Below are 19176 nucleotides of genomic sequence, written 5' to 3'. Positions count from 1 at the left end.
TGTGTCTTTTTAATTTGACATTACCAATGGTTGAATCCTGATTTTAACATATGTATGATTAATATATATATATATATATATATATATATATATATATATATATATATATATATATATATATATATAAAACGTATGGCTTCTACAAGTTACACATCTCTAAATATGTTTGAAATGAAGAGAGACATGTAGGGGCTTCTGCTTATCATTTTATTAACAGCACTGTGCATACTTCCAAATTGATATGAGCTTTAAAAACCATCAAAAAGTTAATGAATGCCATTTACTGACGAGAAGCGACACGGCTACATGGAACAGCGGCTCCCTCTTCTGGCAGAAAGTTGAAGTACCCCAACACAGGGACTGAGGGTAACGGGGGCTGGTACTCATCCAGCGTCTGTGAGGCCGAGCGCTGATCTCTTCAGGTGAGAAAGCCGACACCTTCCACAGATCAGCACTTCAGCTCTCACAGACGAGGTCTGATGCTGACAAGGCAGAAAGAACAGATTAATACAAGCAATACTGCACAATCTGGCCTTCAGAGATCAATACCCACCAACTCTTCAAAACCAAGGCCTTACTCTACACATGGTGACGATCTCTACACATATGGCACTGCTCACAGAGTTATTCACAGGAGTAAACAAAACCTTTGGAACAAAATACATGTACAGGAATGCAAAATTAAAATAAAACAGCATTTTTTTTCTTTTCACTTTATACATTAGCTCTTCTTTAGAGTGACAGTATCAAAGCACACACTGGTATACTGTGCCAAAACAAAAAGGTCAATAATTACACGACATGCTCTCCTGGAAACATCGACAACATTGGTACAGTATGAGGATTGGGGACCTCCCCGTCCATTACCCATCATTCAAGAAGTTTCTCAAGGCAACTAGGAACAGAAAAAGAACGAGAGGATGGCCCGACAGCGCCGAGACAGCATTTCCCAGAATAAGCTCGGGCTGATTAGCTTTTGACGTGATCAACACCTTCCCAAAAAACATTCTTCTTCATATGCTGGGAGGCTCACGTCAATGTACCTAAAAGCTCCGTGCATTTTTTTTCCTCTTTTCATTCATAGTACCTGGAAATGAAGCTGCTGTCTCTCGTCCTGCCAACTCTGGAAATAATACAAAAAATGTGCAAGTCATGATAAGAGGACAGAAAGTAATAGGCTACTTGTGTGACTTCATTGAGCGGATACTTTTGGCTACATGTCATCTCAGGTGAGCTGGTTTCTCCTCTGCTTTTTGACAGCCAGGCTAAACACCACTATTGTTTAGATAAACAGTATTCCTGAGTTATTTTTACAGTGGGCCCAAATACTGATTTTAAATGTAGACTTGGGGGTGGGCCGGCAAACCCATGAGCCTACTTTTTAAAGAAAGCCTCAGCAATCATTCTCTTTCATGTGGAGGGGAACCCCGCAGAGAAAGGAAAATTGAAAGAGGAGCCTGAATGTGACACAATGGTTAGTTTCCACATTGAAAGCATTTGCTTTATTTCTGTTGCTGTGCCGAGTCCACCCAGAGAGAATCAGAGAATATATATATAAAAAGGTTTAAAACACTGAAAAGAGTCGACAGCTTGAGAGGGCTGCAGGCTCACGAGCCGCTTGTACTTTCAAGTATGCTACATTACGGACTGAAGAATCACGGTGATACTGTCACTTTAAAGAAACAGGATGCAGTTAAACACAATATTCACAAATGTACATTTAAGGCGTAATTGTTTAGCACTAACAATAGTAGCAGCAGTGAAGCACTTCTGAATTAATTATAATAACAATATTTATGATCATATTACAATAATATATTACCAAAGTAAATCAATGACTTTTTTTGTTTCGTAACACTGGACTGAGCTGCAGACAGACATCCGAACCAGCCAGCCAATGAAGTTAGACAAAGACAGAACGGAACCGTTTCAGCCACCACGAGTCGCACAACACTAGCCTGTCTGGTACTGCAGGGTCGTCAACATTAGCACGTCGTCCAATAATCTCACTGCCAGGCTCCACAGCTACACTCGGCCCTGCCACACGAGTTAGAGCAGTAGTACGTTTACAGACGGGTCTGAGTATACTCACTGTGATAGCACATTCATGTTGTACAAGGGTTCATTTAAGAGCAGGTCACGAGGAGTAGGTCTGGCACACTCACACTCACAAACACAGCGTACACTCACACACTGCCAGACAACAGTTCAGACCTGAAACCATCGTTATGCTACTTTGAAAAATACAACACGACAAAAACAAGCATGTTTTTGTAAAAAAAACAAACGTACCAAAGCAACGCCGTTAATCAAAAGGCCATAACAGACTGAATGCATCATGAGAAAGCTCTGCTGCACGTCTTCTTAGCTGCTGCTGACCAACACAACTCCTCACATGTTCGCTCACATCGCTCTGTCCGCCTTAAAGGGCCAAACCCCCGTTAATCTGGTCCCCGTCTACCCCATCGCTTGTACCAACAGTGACCCACAAAGCTGAAGTCATTTTACATACTGTATATGCACATACTGTATATATTACACACATTTAATATATATTTACTCATATATTAAATTTTCATTTAGACATACATTTTTTTAGTTTTATTTGTGAGGTGTTGGTTACATTTCAGCAAGAGGCTTCAACATGAAAGATAAGAATCTGTCTTCCCAGGATTCCTACGAAAAGTCTCGCGTCCTGCGGCGTCCCGTCATTGTTCCACACGCACTCCCTCCGTCAGTCCGGCGGAGATGCTCTTGAAAACGAAGAGGCCTGCTGTAGCAGTTTGAAGAAGGCCAGACACTTTTGAAAGCGCATGGAGTGCAGGACGCGGCCTCCCAGAGGTGCTATGAGCAGCCAGTTTAAAATCCACATGGGGCGAAGGGCGTCAGCCAGCACCAGAGCGAGTGCTGCAGGCAATGGGCTTTGGGTTTCTGGCCAGGCTGTGCCAACCTATACCCAAACCAGGCTGGGCCAAGCTAGGGCGAGAGAGCAAACACGAGAGAGAGGCACGAGGAGTGTGCTATGTAAGAACATGCGCGGTGGAGGGAATGGAGACAAACTCGCGTAGGATATTCTTGGCCATTTCGATATTGTTCTGTGCAATCATCAGTGCTTTCTGGATGTCCTGGTACGAGTATCCCTGACTCATGAGGTGCTCGATCTCGCTGCTGATTTGAGGGTTGGTTTCGCCTCCCGTTGCCCCGCTACAAGGCGGAGCGGGGACGGGGGGGACGGGGCTGTGTCGACGTTCCGAGTTGATTCGTCTGGGCAGGGGCTTTGGAGGTCTCTCTGGTGCTTCCGCCTGCTCTGAGAAGGCTGAACAGACGGGGAGAATAAATGTGAACACCTTAAAAGCCAGAAGAACTTAACCAGTCAAGTTCTGGTTATTATATTATTATTAAAGGTTCTCTTTAATACCCTAAAGATAAATAATGATGAATGTGAATGATGACTTGCTTAACTAGAAATAATTTAGATCCTGATGATAATAAGTGTCGCAGGCCGCAGACAGAGTACATGTCTGAGGTGTGTTCATCACACTGTACATGTGGTGAACCTGATGACCTCATTAAGAGTCTGATTATGATCTGAGAGCTTGTCGGCTTGTCTGGGAGCCACTTAATTGGTCCTCAGATACAAAGATGTATGTCTGAAGTGGAACACTCAGGCACCCGGCAATCATCCCAGCAGGTAAATGTCAACTCACTGCAGAGACGAGCGGCTGAAAAGGCTCCACATCAGCATAAGCCATCACTCCCTCACTAAGCAGGAATGGTGGGTTCATCTGCACCTGCTTTAACACCTTCTTGTAAATATGTGGCAGGTCTGTTAGAGCTTCTGATGCTGGATAATGTGCCAGCTGTGACATTTCAGTTTGACGCCCTGACTAAACACACGTCATTAACCATCAGGAATATACAGCACAGGGCTCTTTATGTCTAGCCTGACACCCGGCTGCTGCAGAACGTTTCAGTGGACTTTAAAGGCTGCTGGTCACAGGCTTTTTGTGTTACTTTAAGGTATTGATTCATCAGCACTTTGAATAATTTTTTTGGCCAGGAAGGACCTGAACAAAGAAGCTGCTGTCATATTATTGATTATACTCACATGCTGCGGCTCCGGCATCCGAATCCAGAGAGAGGCGGCTGAAAGCAGCTGTGGAGGATGAACACGACGAGGATGATGAAGCTGACGAAGACGATCCCCCCAATTCTGAAAGGGTCCGCCGGGCAGGAGGCATGGGCAGCCGAGGTTTGGGGAAGTCGTAGCCGTTTTCTTCCTCCTCCCTCTCCTCTGCTGCCTGGTCCCTGGGACCATTGGAGATCGTCGCAGGGGGCAACTCTGAATAGTCTGGAAAGGATTGAGAACGATGTCTGAGCACTAGAGTATCAGCACAGTCAGAAGGTTACAACCATATTCCCTGTTTCATTCATAATACCTGAATCTCTGGCCTGTTGGGACCTGGACTGGATGTTGTACATGGCTTCATACATTTGAGGTCCATTCTCTAGTTCAGCCAGAGTCAGCCTACAACAAAAACACAGAAACAGACACTTCAATACACAATGTCGAATTATCTACGCACGCTGCTGGAAGCTGTATGTTTGAGCGTTTTGAATACCGGGAGTTGTGTGTGGAGGCCTGGGCCTGAGACTGGAGTGCAGATAAAGCATGAGGCTGTGGAGTCCTCTGGACTGGTGGGGTCTCGCCTACAGGTGCTGCCGTCATGGGGGGCAGGACGGGGCGTGAGGAAGGTATCATGTACTCTGACTCCTCCTCACTGTCACGTGCCTCCTCTCCTGCCGGCGGCCTCGGGGCTGGAGACGGTCTGAGGAAAAAGAGCACGAGAGTATTCACACGAGAACAGTAGCTATCGATTTATCAAATAAAACCAAGATGTTTTAAGAGGAAGCAAGCTTCTTAAAATACATTTGATCTTTGAGATTATGTTAGTTAGTAATGTCATGTAATGTCTTTATGGTGTCAGTACAACGTACCTAATAGCCAGTGAATAGATGGCGTTAGCTGAGGATGAGGGCTTGACTTTGGGGTTGTCATACTCTTGACCAGCTATTGCAGCAAAGTTCTGGAAAGGAAGCAGAAGCTCAAATCTCAGAAAGCTTAAAGTGCAGAATATTTAAAACCAGGTACTGATCACTCAATCCAAGGGATCGTTTGGTATCAGAGAAATATGCTTGCTAAGTTTCTTGACGAGAGTTGGATGAGAAGACGAGATGCGACTCTCTCGTCTGTTCTGTTTATGTGGTTAGCTTAGCATTAAGACTGTGTACAGGGTGAACACACAGTCAGGTATTCTGACTCGTCCCAAAGATAAAAACTTAAACAATAGGTAATTTAATTTCGTCTATCATTTTATTTTTATAATTCAACCAAAATGTAAAAATGACAGTTTTGCGTGTTTCTGCAGCTCCCTCGAGTCTGCGCTTAATGTCTCCCAACCTCACAGTAACAATAAGACAATAAGACTCCTCTCTGTAAGACTACTTCACTTTTGTTTTTTGTTAACTATTGAGCTTAAAAGAGGCTGGATCTTTCTTGAGGCTAAGCGAAGCTAAAAGCTTTCATTGTATCTCCTGTGATTGGTCCAGTAGAGGCTGTGTAAACAGAGACTGAGCTACAAATCCTCACTTGCTTTGACCCACATGTGCTTCACAGTATACTGGAATACTAAAAAGTGTTGTCACATTTTTCTTTGCAGTTCTCTTACTTGGACAGTTTGTATTAAACTGCTCTGTGCTCCTAATGAAAGCTATTAAATGCACATTAAACCGAGTGGTAGCTGTGTGTGTCATGTTTTGTGACTCTTCTCACCAGCTGGTGGTCCAGACTGAGGGAGCTGTTGTTCTTCTGTGAGTCCGGCCGCGTGTCCAGAGCAGAGGGCAGCGCCAAGGGGAGGGAGTGTCTGTTGGAGAGTTCCCTGACACCACTTCGAATGTCCACTCCCAGACTGGAGACTTGGGTGGATGAGGAAGATGAAGAGGACGAGGAGGAAGAGGAGGTTGGGGCCTTGGGGACAGGCCGAGAGTTCCATTCACCCAGGGGCCGGTTAGGAGGTGCAGGGGGCAGCTTGTCTCGAAGGGGCTCCCCTGGAGTGCAGGGCAAGGGCCGCCTCTGCAGCCGCCCATCGGGGGTTGCCCCGGCTGTGTGTGGGCGATCTGGAGGAGGAGGAGGGGGGAGATCCCTCAGTGCTGGCGGGAGAGGCAGAGGCTTGTCTTTGTGGTGAGATGCTGCCTGGAGGGGAGAAACAGAGATGGAGGGAGCTCATTTAGACGACATACAATACTGATACAATACTCCTGCGCTGCAGACCAGTGTGTGCATTCATCATCATAATCAACAATGTGTTACTGAGATGATAATACTGGAGAACATGACGTTCATCATCCACATCCATCCTCCCCCTCACTTCAGTTCCCATTTATCCCCATTATCTCCTGCAAATGTTGCATAAGCGCAGTTACCTTAGAGGTGACCCCCGGGCTGGAGGCACCAGGGGGGTTGGGAGGTCTGTGTGGTAACAGGTCGAGTCTGGGCGGCACAGGAGGAAGAGACGACTGAGGAGCCATGGACATGGGTGACGGAGGGCGCTCCACCTGAATGTATACACAAAATGCAGGTCACATCTGAGCAAAACGTCCACTTTTCATCATGTAACTGTCAATCAAATGCACCAACTTCTACTTTATCTGCACTTTCCAGTGACAGTCTCAATTTGCACGGTGAGCCACGAGTGTGGTAAGTTAAATGATTATCAAAGAGCCGTTTTGTTTCAACACAAAACAGATTAAAAAACACACAAATCAACACACATTATTTATGAAGTACAGCCAAGTACTTCACAGCTTCAGGTGCATTTCAAGAAGTGGTCAAAGATGTGAGAGAGGCGGGGTCAGCAATCAAAGCCAGAGAAATTCCAGGGCCCACATCAAAGCGTGTGTGATCTTAGGTATTGGCCTACTCTATAAGCAGAGTAACGCACAGTCTCTCAGAGGCACATAAAAGATGGAGGAGAGGAGAATGCCCCGACATATCAAATACCGAGAGGCAGAAAAAAAGCTGCTACCTTAGCACCTTGAAAGACGGAGATGAAAGACCTGAGATATGAGCTGTGAGTTTGAAGTGCACAAATATAAAAAGGGCGAGGCAGCAGAGTGTTTCATCCGTGCTGGGATGAGTCTCTCAGAAAAACAGAGGAAAGAAGAGGACAGTGGGAACCCACGGGGGGCACCCTGGGCATCACACCAACGAAGCCAAGTGCCTCAGCGTTTTATCAATGGGAAACACCAGAACAGCTTGGCCTGGAAATTCTGAAATAATGAGTTATCTTACTTCTGAAAAGTTCTCACCTTTGCACAGGCAAGTTTGCTCATCATGAGGTGGGGGTCTTCAAGTCTGTCGTCATCATCATCGTCATAGCTGGGCGATGGCGCACCCTCAGCCCCAAACTGGCTCCTGCAAGAGCCTCCGCTGTTGTCCTTTGGGTCAAAAGGATCCACGACGATGGGTTCTGTACCCTTAATCTCACAGCGACAGAAGGGACACCCCGTCCCCTGACCCTCTGACTCCTGCGACATAGAGACAAAAGCAGATGTAACGACATGCAGAGCTGAAAGCGTTTTATTATGTGCTTTATTCAGTAGGGCTCTTCAGTAGTGAGTTCTCCTCTCCACAGGTATGAGTTATAACACTTGAATTAAAGCAACCGGCCCACGCAGACTCTTTTCCATCCACCCACTCTCGTACCTGCCAGGCAGTGAGACATGATGTGCACATGAGGTGACCACAGGGCTCAATCTTCACATCCTTGTCGTTCTCGGCGCAGATCTTACACAGCTGGAAAGTGGAGCCCATCTCACAGTACAGCTCGTATTGCTCCTGAGGGGAAAAGAATGAGACCACTGTGAGCTTTGGGAGCCTAAACACAGAGCAGTAACATCATACGGCACTTGCAGCACCTGAGATCATTTAGAAAGAGCCCAGAAGGATTCGGAGCGAAAATGCGGGGGCGTGTTTTTAGTTTCAGTCCTGTGCTGGAGCAGAACAAGTCAGCTCATAAACAGCTAAACGAAACTCTAACTTCAGCCTAAACTGTTGTTTTCCCCGAGTAAAATGTCAAAGTTACAATCTTCAAAGACGATGACTCATCATTAAGTCAAAATATTCTGTTAAAAATATGGTATTTACACGTATCCCTCTTCTACTGCAATGTAACCTTGTCCTGCCACCTCCACAGCTTTAACTAACCGTAAGCACTGCATATTAAATATAAAAGGTCAGATTGACAAACATGGTTTGTTGAAATGAATACCTTAGTTAGCTACTTTACTATGACCAATCAGTTCATGTGTAGTGTTTTCTCTCTCTGCTTCCTTTCCTATCACTGTTGCATTACTATTTTTTACTGAGATATTTACTGATCCTCATGTCCACTGAAAAAGTCTTTTGACCTTTAAAATAAAATGCCAAACACCAGCAAGAATATACACGATGGCAGAGGCTGGATACGGCCCGAGAAGCGCGCTGCTCTGACCTGTGTGACTTTGATGTGGTCTTGAGGCGAAGGCTCACACAGTCCTGTCAGGTCGGGGTTCTGGGTCCGGCCGTCGGGGAATAAATAGCTGGAGAAGCAGAAGCACAGAAAATGAGAAGTCAACCACAGAACTCTCCTTGGGTGTTTGGACAGACATTTTCATTTCAAAGTTATCATCATGATTAGTTGGTATGATTACACTGCATGTATACCTAACAAGCTGCGGTAATGAAAACATCTGTTCAGGCCATTTGTTCAGCCTGGCACCGTGTTTTAATATCATCATGGAGCTGATGCGTGTACAGTACGGGACCATTTTACAAATGAGTCAGATGCTGTAATTACTATTTGACTAATGTTTGGAGATGCAGGCGATGTAGTGTAAAGGCTTTCCCAGTTTGAATTTGATTACAGGTTGAGACAGGCCAACCATAGCTTTCATTAAACAGAGGAATCAACGCTGGCATAGAAAGCTCAGTGTCACGGCAGCCAGCTTAACCGCTGCCTGAGCTGCACATTAGAACCCAACATTTCTATTCTGGTTATGATAACACTGCAATGATGGGAACAGGCAATACGATATGCCTGGATTGGTTTAGAGCTGAAAGGCAGATTCAATCGTCGGATGCTCAGCAGAGCTGCATAGTTTACTCAGAGATGGGAGAGAGGAGGAGAGGAAAGGGAAGAAGTCCTGCATGTGACACAAAGCTTGACTTATAGATCAGTTATTAAAGTGAAGACCACAGAGAAACAGAGCACAGGTCCAACCCTATATAGTGATATATGTGCCAATTACAAAGCCAGCAGACTTACAATCCTTCCCTGAAGCCATCGATGAGGGCCTGGAAGAGCGGTTTATTGTGGGGAATGGTCTGGAGTATGTTTCCATCTGCCGTCACGTAGCCGATAGCCCACTGGCCCAGCCGCGTGCAACTCAGCCGGAAGATGTAACTGCGGAGAGAGTCATGGGAAATAAGTCATGATGGAGCTGTGGGACTCTTCGTTACACTGAAAAAAGGAAGTGATTAAGAGGAGGTTGCAAACGATCTGCAAGAATTGTGCACGCTGAGAAACATGCTCTTCAAGTGTGCATGTACTTATTAAATATATGATCGCACTTCACAAGAACAGAGAAAATATCCAACTTAAACACAAGGAAACTGAATATACTCTAAATACATGTTATAACCATAATGATACATTAACTACATACAGGTTATAAAGGCACAATGCGCAACACTGGTGACTTTACACAAGGCAGCTTTAAAGAGGGGGTATTATGCTGTTTCACACTTTAAGACATATATAATGTTACAATGTTGGATGTCCAAACTAAATGTGGGTGAAGTTTCAAATCTCAAGGTAAAAGTATGTTGGAGTAATCCCCAATTCACACAGTTTTTTCTTTGTGATGTCACAAAGTGCAGCCTCAGCAGGCTTTGGAGAGCTGGCCAATCAGAGGAAAGTGGGCTTGTAGGGGCGGGGTTTCTTAAAGAGACAGAGCCGACTGAGTCGTTTCAGGCAGAGGCAGTATGAGGGCCTGCACAGAGCACCAGTGTGAGAACAATGAGGAGTTTTATTAACTGTACATTATGCTAAGCTAATCCACAGGTATCACAGAGTGAAATATGAAGTTTGAAATTAGCATAATAATAATAATAATATATTTAATTTATATAGTGCTTTAATAGGTACTCAAAGGCACTTTACATGAAATAAACAGAAGCAACAATAGCAAATACATTAAGAACAAAAACCATCAAAGTACAAGACTTACAGTTAAAATAAAATATGTTTATAAAAGGTAAGAGAAAGTCAAATAAATAAAAAGAGATCATAGGTTAAAAGCAGATTTAAATAGATGGGTTTTGAGTGCGGTTTTAAAGGAAGGAAGTGAGGGGGAGTTTCTTAAGTGTAATACCCCCCCTTTAAGGATGACCATGCAGCAGTTAGGGTGGGCGTGCTCTACCACCAGCAGGAAATGAAAGCAGGACTTAGTGTTCCCCATAATGTTTGCTGGAATAACTGTTCATAGTCAGTTAAATCAGTTCATAGTACATCAGTTTGTCTCTTTGCCTGGGGAGATGTGGTTCAAGAAAGTTGGAAAATGAGCTAACAACATATTAGGGGTTTGACTATCAGTGCAATGTGTCTTTGTGAGCACTGAAGTGCAGCACCGAGGGAAAGCTGCAGACCGCTGGTATGTGACGAAGAAAGGCCAAAAAGGGAATTAGATTAATCCATCGCAGCATGTGTGTGTTAGCATTTCAGGAAAAGCATTGAGTTTGTAACTGCACAAGTCGACTGTCTAAGTGATGGCCACAGTAAAGCTTAAAATTACAGTACAGCAGATGTTTCAAAGGGGAAACTCCCGACGGTCAGCTGTAACTCAGTGTCAAAATCCTTCGCTCAAATTGACCAACAACTACTCAGATGTCAAAGTGGCGCTACACAGGCCAGGCCAAAGAGTGACATCAGCTTTCAGTGTACAATCAGGCCATTGATGCTAGGTACCAGTGCCATGCTGCCCTGGGTCCTTCACACACAAGCACACGCACGCACACACACACCCACACGCCACAGCATAACTGGTAGGTGAAAGTAGCATCATCAGACTGCGCTTGAGCCCTGATTGACACAAAGCCAAACCTTGATCATTTGTATTTACATGTGTCTGTTGCATAGTCAGGGATAGCATGTGCCAAACTATGTATGTTTGTGTGTAATATTCAAACACGTATTCTCCTGAGTGGACATAAAAATAGTACCTGAAGCTAAAGTAAACTCACAACTACACAGCTCATGGAAAAGCACGGACATGGTAGCATGATGTGATCGTTATGTTCCAGTAACAGAAAAAAGTGTGGTGCTCAAATGTATGCTTTATTTTCATGCGCACGTGTTTCTGTCTCACCTGCCGGGCTTGTGGATGAACTTCTGCAACCGCGCTTTGACCTCATCGTAGGTGAGAAAGGCCATGTACCCCGGGTGAGTAACTGCCAAGCTGTTCCAGTTCCGCAGCAGGGACGACCAAGGCTACACACAAACACAAGAGAGAGAGAGAGAGAGAGTGACTCATCTGATGTGTGAGTGAATGGACACAGCAATAACAGCGTGTGCAGAGTAATGGAGAAACATACAGCATCACAGATGACGCTGTTACAGCCGCTTAGTGAACTTCCGTGTGATTTGTGACGATCATTTCAACCCAGAGACCAGCTATGAATAAAGGTCCTTTAAGCTACATTTGCAACACTTAATACAGCATGCAACTCATTTGGCACCATCTGGAGCCACAGAATGAGGAAGGTTAAACGGACACGAGCAGACTGCTAACCATACAGTATACAGAGCAGAAGACAACTTTCAAGGATTTCATATTTCTTTCTTTAAAGAATAAATGAGCCAAATTAAGTGAAGCCACCATAACCATACAGGGTAAAGACTTCAGGAAGAATATGTAAAATAATAGCTGAGTGTGGTAGTGAGTTAGTGGTTCCGCAATTGCTCTCACAAGTCTGCCTGGTGTAAGAAAGGAAGTAAAACATGCTGCAAAAGTCACAGCTATGTTTGAATCTGCAAACAACTTTAATGAAAAAACTCACCTGTTTTTTTTTTAAGGCCACATCACAAAGAGGGACTAACACCTCTTGCAGTGTTTTGACTCTCTGTTAATATAAATAATGTGTAACCTTTCACATTCACACTCACATTCACACCTACAGGCAATTTAGAGTCACTAATGAAACTAACCATCATGTCTTTGGACTGTGAGAGGAAGCCGGAGTACCCGGAGAGAACCCACACATGCACAGGGAGAACATGCAAACTCCACACAGAAAGGCCCCCTACGTCCGAAGGATTCAAACTAGGAACCTTCTAGCTGTGAGGCGACAGCGCTAACCACTCCACCGTGCAGCCAGCCTGTGTAAAATGGACTTAAATTGACCTAATAATCAGTGTACCTTGAAAGGTCAATGCAGTCATGCTGATTTATCAGCTAATCAAGCAGCTGTGTTCAGAGCATCTGAAGCCTCAGAGCAGTGAAGAGCTGCAGAATAAGGCTGGGCCTGCCAGGTGAGTGACATCAATGAGCTCCAACCTCCACTTAGTTTCTTATTAGTGGAGAAATCAATACTCACCTGTCCCCCCTCCTACTTTCCTGTTCTCTCTGCACAAGTGTCGTTCTTGGTCAAAGCCCATGCATCTGTTAATATTTACACCACATTATTTGTGTGCAGCCGAGCGTTAAGGGCCCTTCAGCCATGATTACGGTAACGGTATGCCAAGTCACAGCTGAGCCCGCCAGCATGCACCATGCATCCCTCTGCTGATCTGTGGTCAGAGCGCTCTTCCTCAAAGCTATTTTGGGGAGTTTCCTCCCATTAGTACGTCATTACTCCTGCACTCACCTAATCAAGATAAAGGCTACACATCCAGAGCAGCTACCACAAGCCTCATGCAAAGTTTTATGCTTATAAACTCTTCAATTGGAGCATTTTCGTGCAGCGAAAGGTTTGTTAGCCGACAGACTTCAAAGGCAAATGTTTAGAGACTTACTCTGAGCATTTCCTGTTTGTCAAGTTTTGATGTGCTTTAGATACAGTTGATATGTTAACACCTACTTAAAATCATCTAGGACTGCAGCCATTGATCATTTGCATTGTCGGTTAATGTGTCGGTAATTTATCAAAAATAGAGTCCAACCAATTTATCTGTTGGCCAATTATATCGGGCCACTGTAAGCTTGTCACAGATATATATCAGTATCTGTGATATGTTGCCGATATTCCCAATATAAATAAAATATCAATCAGGAAACTATTAGCACTGTCTGCAGCACGTGGAACAAAGCCCAGCAGCTGAGCAGACAACCGTCTGCACTAGAATTATTTGATGATGTATAATCACCCTTCTGAGTACCTTTGCATAATGCTTACTGTTAAAAAAAAAGGTGCACAATTCACATAGTAAAGATCAATTTTCATTCCAGTTCAAAAGATGAGAGATTTAGGCTGCTGTGTCATTAATAGGTGAATTTTCCACTCACAAAACGATATCGCTGTCAGCCTCTAGTATTCTATCTCATATCTCTTGTACACTTTTGTGTGATGTGATCACAGACTGGTCGAGTTAGTAAACAGACTGTGCTGAGTGCGGTACACTGACTTCATTTTAAATTGTTGCTGGGTGATGAAGCATCTTGTAACTTCTTTTTCAGTCTTGTTTTTTAGACATCAATCGGCCTGTTTTTTGTTTTTTTTTTTACATTTACCTGAATCAAGCAAACTGCTCCCATAAACATGTTTCATATGCTGTCTTTAAAAACATTTGAAGGGCCTTTGATAATCAAGTGAGTATCCTCCTGGTCTGCTGCACTTCAAGGACAGAGCTCAAAATGGCCACAGGCTCACTTCCTCTTCTAAGTTTGAGGACATTCAGAGGAGGGCTTTTTCAGTGTGAGGGAGTGTCATAGGAAACGTCTGTAATCTGTTTAGGCTTCATTAAGCCTGTCGGTGCCCTGCACACAAGCAGCCGGGGATAATGTCACTGAGGGAATGGACAAACACACTGTACTGACATTCACCTCTGTGTAAGCGATATGATGCAAGCGGTTTCAGATAATGCAAATTAAAACACAAGGAGTTAGTATTGAATGAAAAACCACTGACATATTTTAAGCTCTCATATGTAAACCTATGTTAATTACTGGGCAATAAGCTCTGGAGGTGATGCCTGATAAGCCCACCCTTTGCCCTCCCCTTCCTCTATCCTCCCTGTTTTTCCTGGTGTCCTTTTTCTCACCACTTCATTCTGCGCTCATGAGGAAAAGACGCTTTGAAAAAAAAAGGTGTGCGGCACCTGCAACACCACAAAGCTACATGAAATACTCCGCAAACAAAATGTTGTTTCTTTCCTCGTGTGCATAACCTCAAAAATTTTAATGTGCATGAGCAGTATGTCAGTACTTTGCTCTATTAATTATTAAGCTGATTTTGGGCTTGGCACAAGAAAACAACACTGCAACAACACTGTTCAGCCACAAAGTGCACGCTTAGTTAGAGTCCACTCTATTATATTATTCCACACATTTCTTTCCATGCACTTTATTTCTCATCCGACAGTAAGGTAAAGCTTAGCATATAATGCAGACTGTCCTTGAAAAAGATCTCTGTGAGACTGTCTAGCTTAAAGAACACACACTTGTCTAGAATTATGAACAACAGACACCCCACGAAGAAGACAAAATCAATGCCAAACATTTCTATCGGCACGGGGCGAGCAGAGGAGCAGAAAGTATGAATAAGTCAGCAGGCATTCTGGTAACAAGTTGATAGAGTTAGCCAAAAAGGATGAGACGATTAGTTCAGGTTCATTACGGGCAGCTCAAATCAAGTTTGTTGCTACTCCAAGGACAACAGAAACAACAGAGACAGAAAGTAGTTCCAAGCAATCTGTCACTGTCTTACTTTGTACAATTCTCTTCTCATTATCTCACAACTCAATGATGATACAGATACAGAGAGATTGTGCGTGCGTGTGTGCGTGCGTGGGGTTTGACTACCTGAAAGAGCCGAGTGAAGATGTCGAACTCAAACACAGAGATGTAGTCGTTGCAGGTGAGGTCGATGGTGGACTTCAGGGCCATGGCCTCCAGCCCGGAGCTGATGGGATGAAACTCGTGTAGAGACTGACGGAACATCTTCCAAGGCACAATGGTCCTGTGACGCACAACACCAAGCAAAACACGTGACGACGTACTCTGGTAAAGACTGCAATCTAACACCATTATAGAGGACCAGTTTTACTTTAAAATAAGATACGATACAAGAAGCTTTATTGGTCCCACAACGGGGAAAGTTACAGTGTTACAGCAGCAAAGTCGATAGTGCAACATTACAATAAAGGGCATATAAAAATAAGTGTATCCTAAAAAAAAAAAAAGTATCCTAAAAAATATGTACAGCGCTAGTAAGATCATTTAACAACAAAACGTGCAGTGAAGCTGCAGTGACAGTTTTGGTTCTAACTTTAGGTTTCTTGCTCTTTTGCATGCCTCTTCTGTGCATCATAAATCATCTAAAAACAGATACGAGCTGCATCGGAGTGAAGAATGATAAATGATTCACATGTGATAAAAGGATAAGCCGTTTTGTGTCAGGGCTCCGAATAGAGCTTTGAGGGTTGGTGGTTGTGAATGCTGATCTGAGGTGATCTCTTTTCTCAGACAGCTTCCACATTTACATACAGATTAATATCTTAGTACCAGCATATGAAAAATAGAGGGTGCAAATATAGTTGGTCAGCTACTGTTGAAGATTTAAGATGTAGAAACCACACCATTATCTGACAGCTGGGGGTAATAGATTTAGTGTTATAAAGTATTTGGAAATCCCTTCATGTACTACCTGAATCATCTGTGTGCAGTGAAAGACTTGAACTTGTGTGATCATATTAAACACAGACGTAAGCGTGGGAACCTGTGTTCTCTAACCACAGATTTGTGTCAGAGAAGTCATGTATGTTCTGTGATCACTGTGAGAGTTGAGCAAGAAGTATACATGTGTATGTTTCTCTCAGATGTCACTTGAATATATTTTCTTTTATCTTCTTTGAAACAGCCTGTAAGGGACGCCCCGGGGTACCATGGATGCCAGTCTTAAACCTCTGAGGTAATAGAGCATTTTATGCATAAATAGTTAAATCGAATTCATCTCACTTGTCCCCGAAGGCGCGCCTCCAGAACTCTGCAGCATCTGCCTTAGTGATGCGGAAATTGTCACCCTGAAACAGGCCGTTGGGGAAGATGGCCTTCAGTTCAGCCAGCATGTGGCTGAAGATCAGCGACAGCTTGGTGAGGTTTCGCCTGTGAAAGGACAAGAGGGGAGGGTGTGAGAATTCAGGTCTTTATCATTGCACTGTGGTTGAAGTGTCATCAGCTCAGAAAAGCTTTAGGACAGCAAAACAATCATAGTTTATTTGCACAACGTGTCGTTTCAGAATGCAAAGAGTACACCATGTGAATCTCAGACGGGGTGAGTCGATCTTTACCGTGTGTAAGAAAGGGAACCTGCAAAGTGACGCTGTCAAACACTCACGGTGACATTTGCAAAAAAGAGCACAAATAAAAAAAAAGGAATTACAAATGCACAAGAAAATGAAGACTATAAAAAGCTGTATAGTTTGTTCCAAGAATTATTATTAATAATTGATTATCTATTATTATGTTCCACACTGGCGGTAAGTCCATTAGCCATTAAGCTTGCAAACACGGGGGAAAACCGACAACATAATGAGATCTGCTAACTTTTTCTCTTGTACTGAAATAATGAGAAAAATGTAATGCACATGTGCATCAACCATAAAAGTCACCTGTTCAGCACTCTTTTTCGCTGAGCCATTTGTGGCGATGCAAAACCTGCAGTGATGCGATGTGGCCGACACTAATGGTGAAATCAACTTCCTTAAAACGCTTCCAGACAGACATGTAGAACTTGTTCAATGTATTGAGATGGTTTTTTAACCTTTACAGCAGCTTTCATATATTTACGCGAGTCAGAGTCATTAGATTAGAGTTCAGCTGCCATAAACACGCCCACGTTTTCCACCCGTGTTCAAAGATAATCGAGATAAGGGAAGCTAAATGTGCAGAAAGAACACATCACATGCGTGCCTGTCTGTTTTTTCACTTCCCTTGGTGTTCAATAAGGCTTGACACAAGTGCCATCTAACTGTCAGGGTTAACACTTGGAAATAACACTTTACTTTTGTCAACTTCAAGAAGAACAACAGGTGATAGTTTCTAAATTATGCAGTTATGCTGATGGTAGTTAACAGAGGAGGCTCGGGATGGGAAGTGTTGGAGGAAGAAATAAACATATTTTACTCAAGGCTGTGTTTCTGCTTGGTGTTTCTCCCACTGAGAATTGTCCCTAGATGCTTCCACAACACGGAAATAGCCACAGGATCAGAGAGTTCATATACACACACGCGAGCATAGTAACCGAGATGTAGAGGATAGGACATGCTCGTATACAGCTCTGATTCTAGCAGCAAAGAACTGGAGAGTAGTCGGGGGGAAAAAGAAGGAGAGAAAGACGTGAGAGGGGAGGACACAGAAATAAAGAGACGAGGAAATGGGAGAATGAAGCCGCTCACTGTCACCATACCCCCTGCACCCCATCACAGCATTAGGAGTGTTATGCAGAGAAAGGCATGATTTACGAGGCGACACAGAGGGAGATTGTGCTTAGCTGTCGGGCGGGCTGAATTGACATGCACAAGAGAGACAGCAATGAAAGCATGGCTACACTGCAGCTGCCCCACACTACACTACGCAGCCTGTGAGTGGAGAGACGGAGGGGGAGGGAGAGACTGAATGAGGAAGGAGGACAGTGACTGAAGATGGATGAATAAGATTAGTGTACATTGAGAAGCTGCCAAAATCGACGGGCGCTTGTTAGGATGATAGTTTACTTCAGAGGGAGCAGACAAGAGTCTGAGAGAGAAAATGCAGCGCTCGCACACTGCCATAAAGCGCTGTATTTATACCCTCTCAGCAGTAAATGATCCTCAAACAGCCAACACTCTAGTAGCTGGATGTCTAATCTTTTGAACTGCTCTGCCCACTTGAAATCTTCAGCCAGAGACTTGAAGCCAGATGCAGGGAACTGTGTGCGTTTGAAGTCAGGGCCACCCCTCATCAGCGATGCAATGTGGAAAATGAGACCTTTGACTACTCCCCGAGGAGCTCGTGCAGACGCAGTAGGGAACGTCTTCCCTTTTCAGTGTCATCTCAGGGAAGGCAGGCGCTTGCGACACGGCATGGCTGTTTTTTTATTCAGCAGCAAGCGACTCAGCAGGAGGTCCTCCTCTGTTTCTCCTGCTTCCTAACCCTACTGGCCTACTGAGCTTTAAAGCTGCAGCCTCATCCATTTTCCTGTCAGCCGCTCTCTGCACTGTGCTTTCATCTAAGTTACAACAACCTGCACTGCTGCTCTACTTTCATCTACAGTGTAATCACATGGAGACAGTTATCCTCTTTCTGCAGGTTGAGTGTGGAATTAATCTCTCCTCACTGAAAGATTCATTTCTAGGTTGGTCGTCTGAATCCATTTATTCACTCCACTCATCTCTGAACTTGAAACATTCGCGGAGGTTACTTAAGACTTAAGCTCATAAAATCTTCAAATCCACCATTAAATTTCATTTTTTATTCACCAGCAAATGCAAATGATATGTTTGAAGATACTCTTACTCGGGGCAACAATTTCCACAGGCACAATTTGCTCTGAAACTCTGATGTAAAGGGGCTAAAGCTCGGCTCAATGTTACAGTATATATGTGTTACGCAGGTTAAAGGTAGGGATGCGCCGACTAAGAAAACCAGGGCCAAAAATATTAATGTCCTCGTCTGGATAAGGGGCCAAAATGTACTTTAATTCTAAAAAATAAATGTATTACGGCCTTCATCATTTGAGAAAGCATGAATTCAATCTACAAATTCCCAATACATCTTTTAATTTAAACTTCTTTCACATAAAAATAATCTGACGGAAAAGCCTCTTTAGCCTGTTTCAGAATCAGCTGGTCATAGTACAAACATTTTTCAGTGGCACAAAAA

General features: G+C 43.9%; 1 protein-coding gene across 1 annotated transcript in view; it reads right to left on the bottom strand.

The window, feature by feature from the left end:
• Positions 1-193: 193 nt before the first annotated feature.
• Positions 194-19176, bottom strand: part of cbl (Cbl proto-oncogene, E3 ubiquitin protein ligase) — a 35424-nt gene continuing 16441 nt past the window's right edge. Inside the window, exons 3-16 of the mRNA XM_069668410.1 lie at positions 16273-16419; positions 15118-15274; positions 11467-11588; positions 9366-9503; positions 8553-8640; positions 7766-7897; positions 7369-7587; positions 6484-6615; positions 5834-6253; positions 4999-5087; positions 4623-4829; positions 4440-4528; positions 4109-4351; positions 194-3316 (exon numbers count right to left, since the gene is read on the bottom strand). Coding sequence (XP_069524511.1) covers positions 3021-3316; positions 4109-4351; positions 4440-4528; positions 4623-4829; positions 4999-5087; positions 5834-6253; positions 6484-6615; positions 7369-7587; positions 7766-7897; positions 8553-8640; positions 9366-9503; positions 11467-11588; positions 15118-15274; positions 16273-16419 — 2479 coding nt within the window. The 3' untranslated portion in view covers positions 194-3020. The remainder of the gene's footprint in view (positions 3317-4108; positions 4352-4439; positions 4529-4622; positions 4830-4998; positions 5088-5833; positions 6254-6483; positions 6616-7368; positions 7588-7765; positions 7898-8552; positions 8641-9365; positions 9504-11466; positions 11589-15117; positions 15275-16272; positions 16420-19176) is intronic.

Source organism: Semicossyphus pulcher, unplaced genomic scaffold, assembly GCF_022749685.1.
Source record: "Semicossyphus pulcher isolate SPU_LCO1_2020_fin unplaced genomic scaffold, fSemPul1.0.p SCAF_19, whole genome shotgun sequence".
In the NCBI taxonomy this organism is placed as follows: domain Eukaryota; kingdom Metazoa; phylum Chordata; class Actinopteri; order Labriformes; family Labridae; genus Semicossyphus; species Semicossyphus pulcher.
Note: the sequence above shows the minus strand (reverse complement) of the source record. Positions and strands in the feature narration are given on the sequence as shown.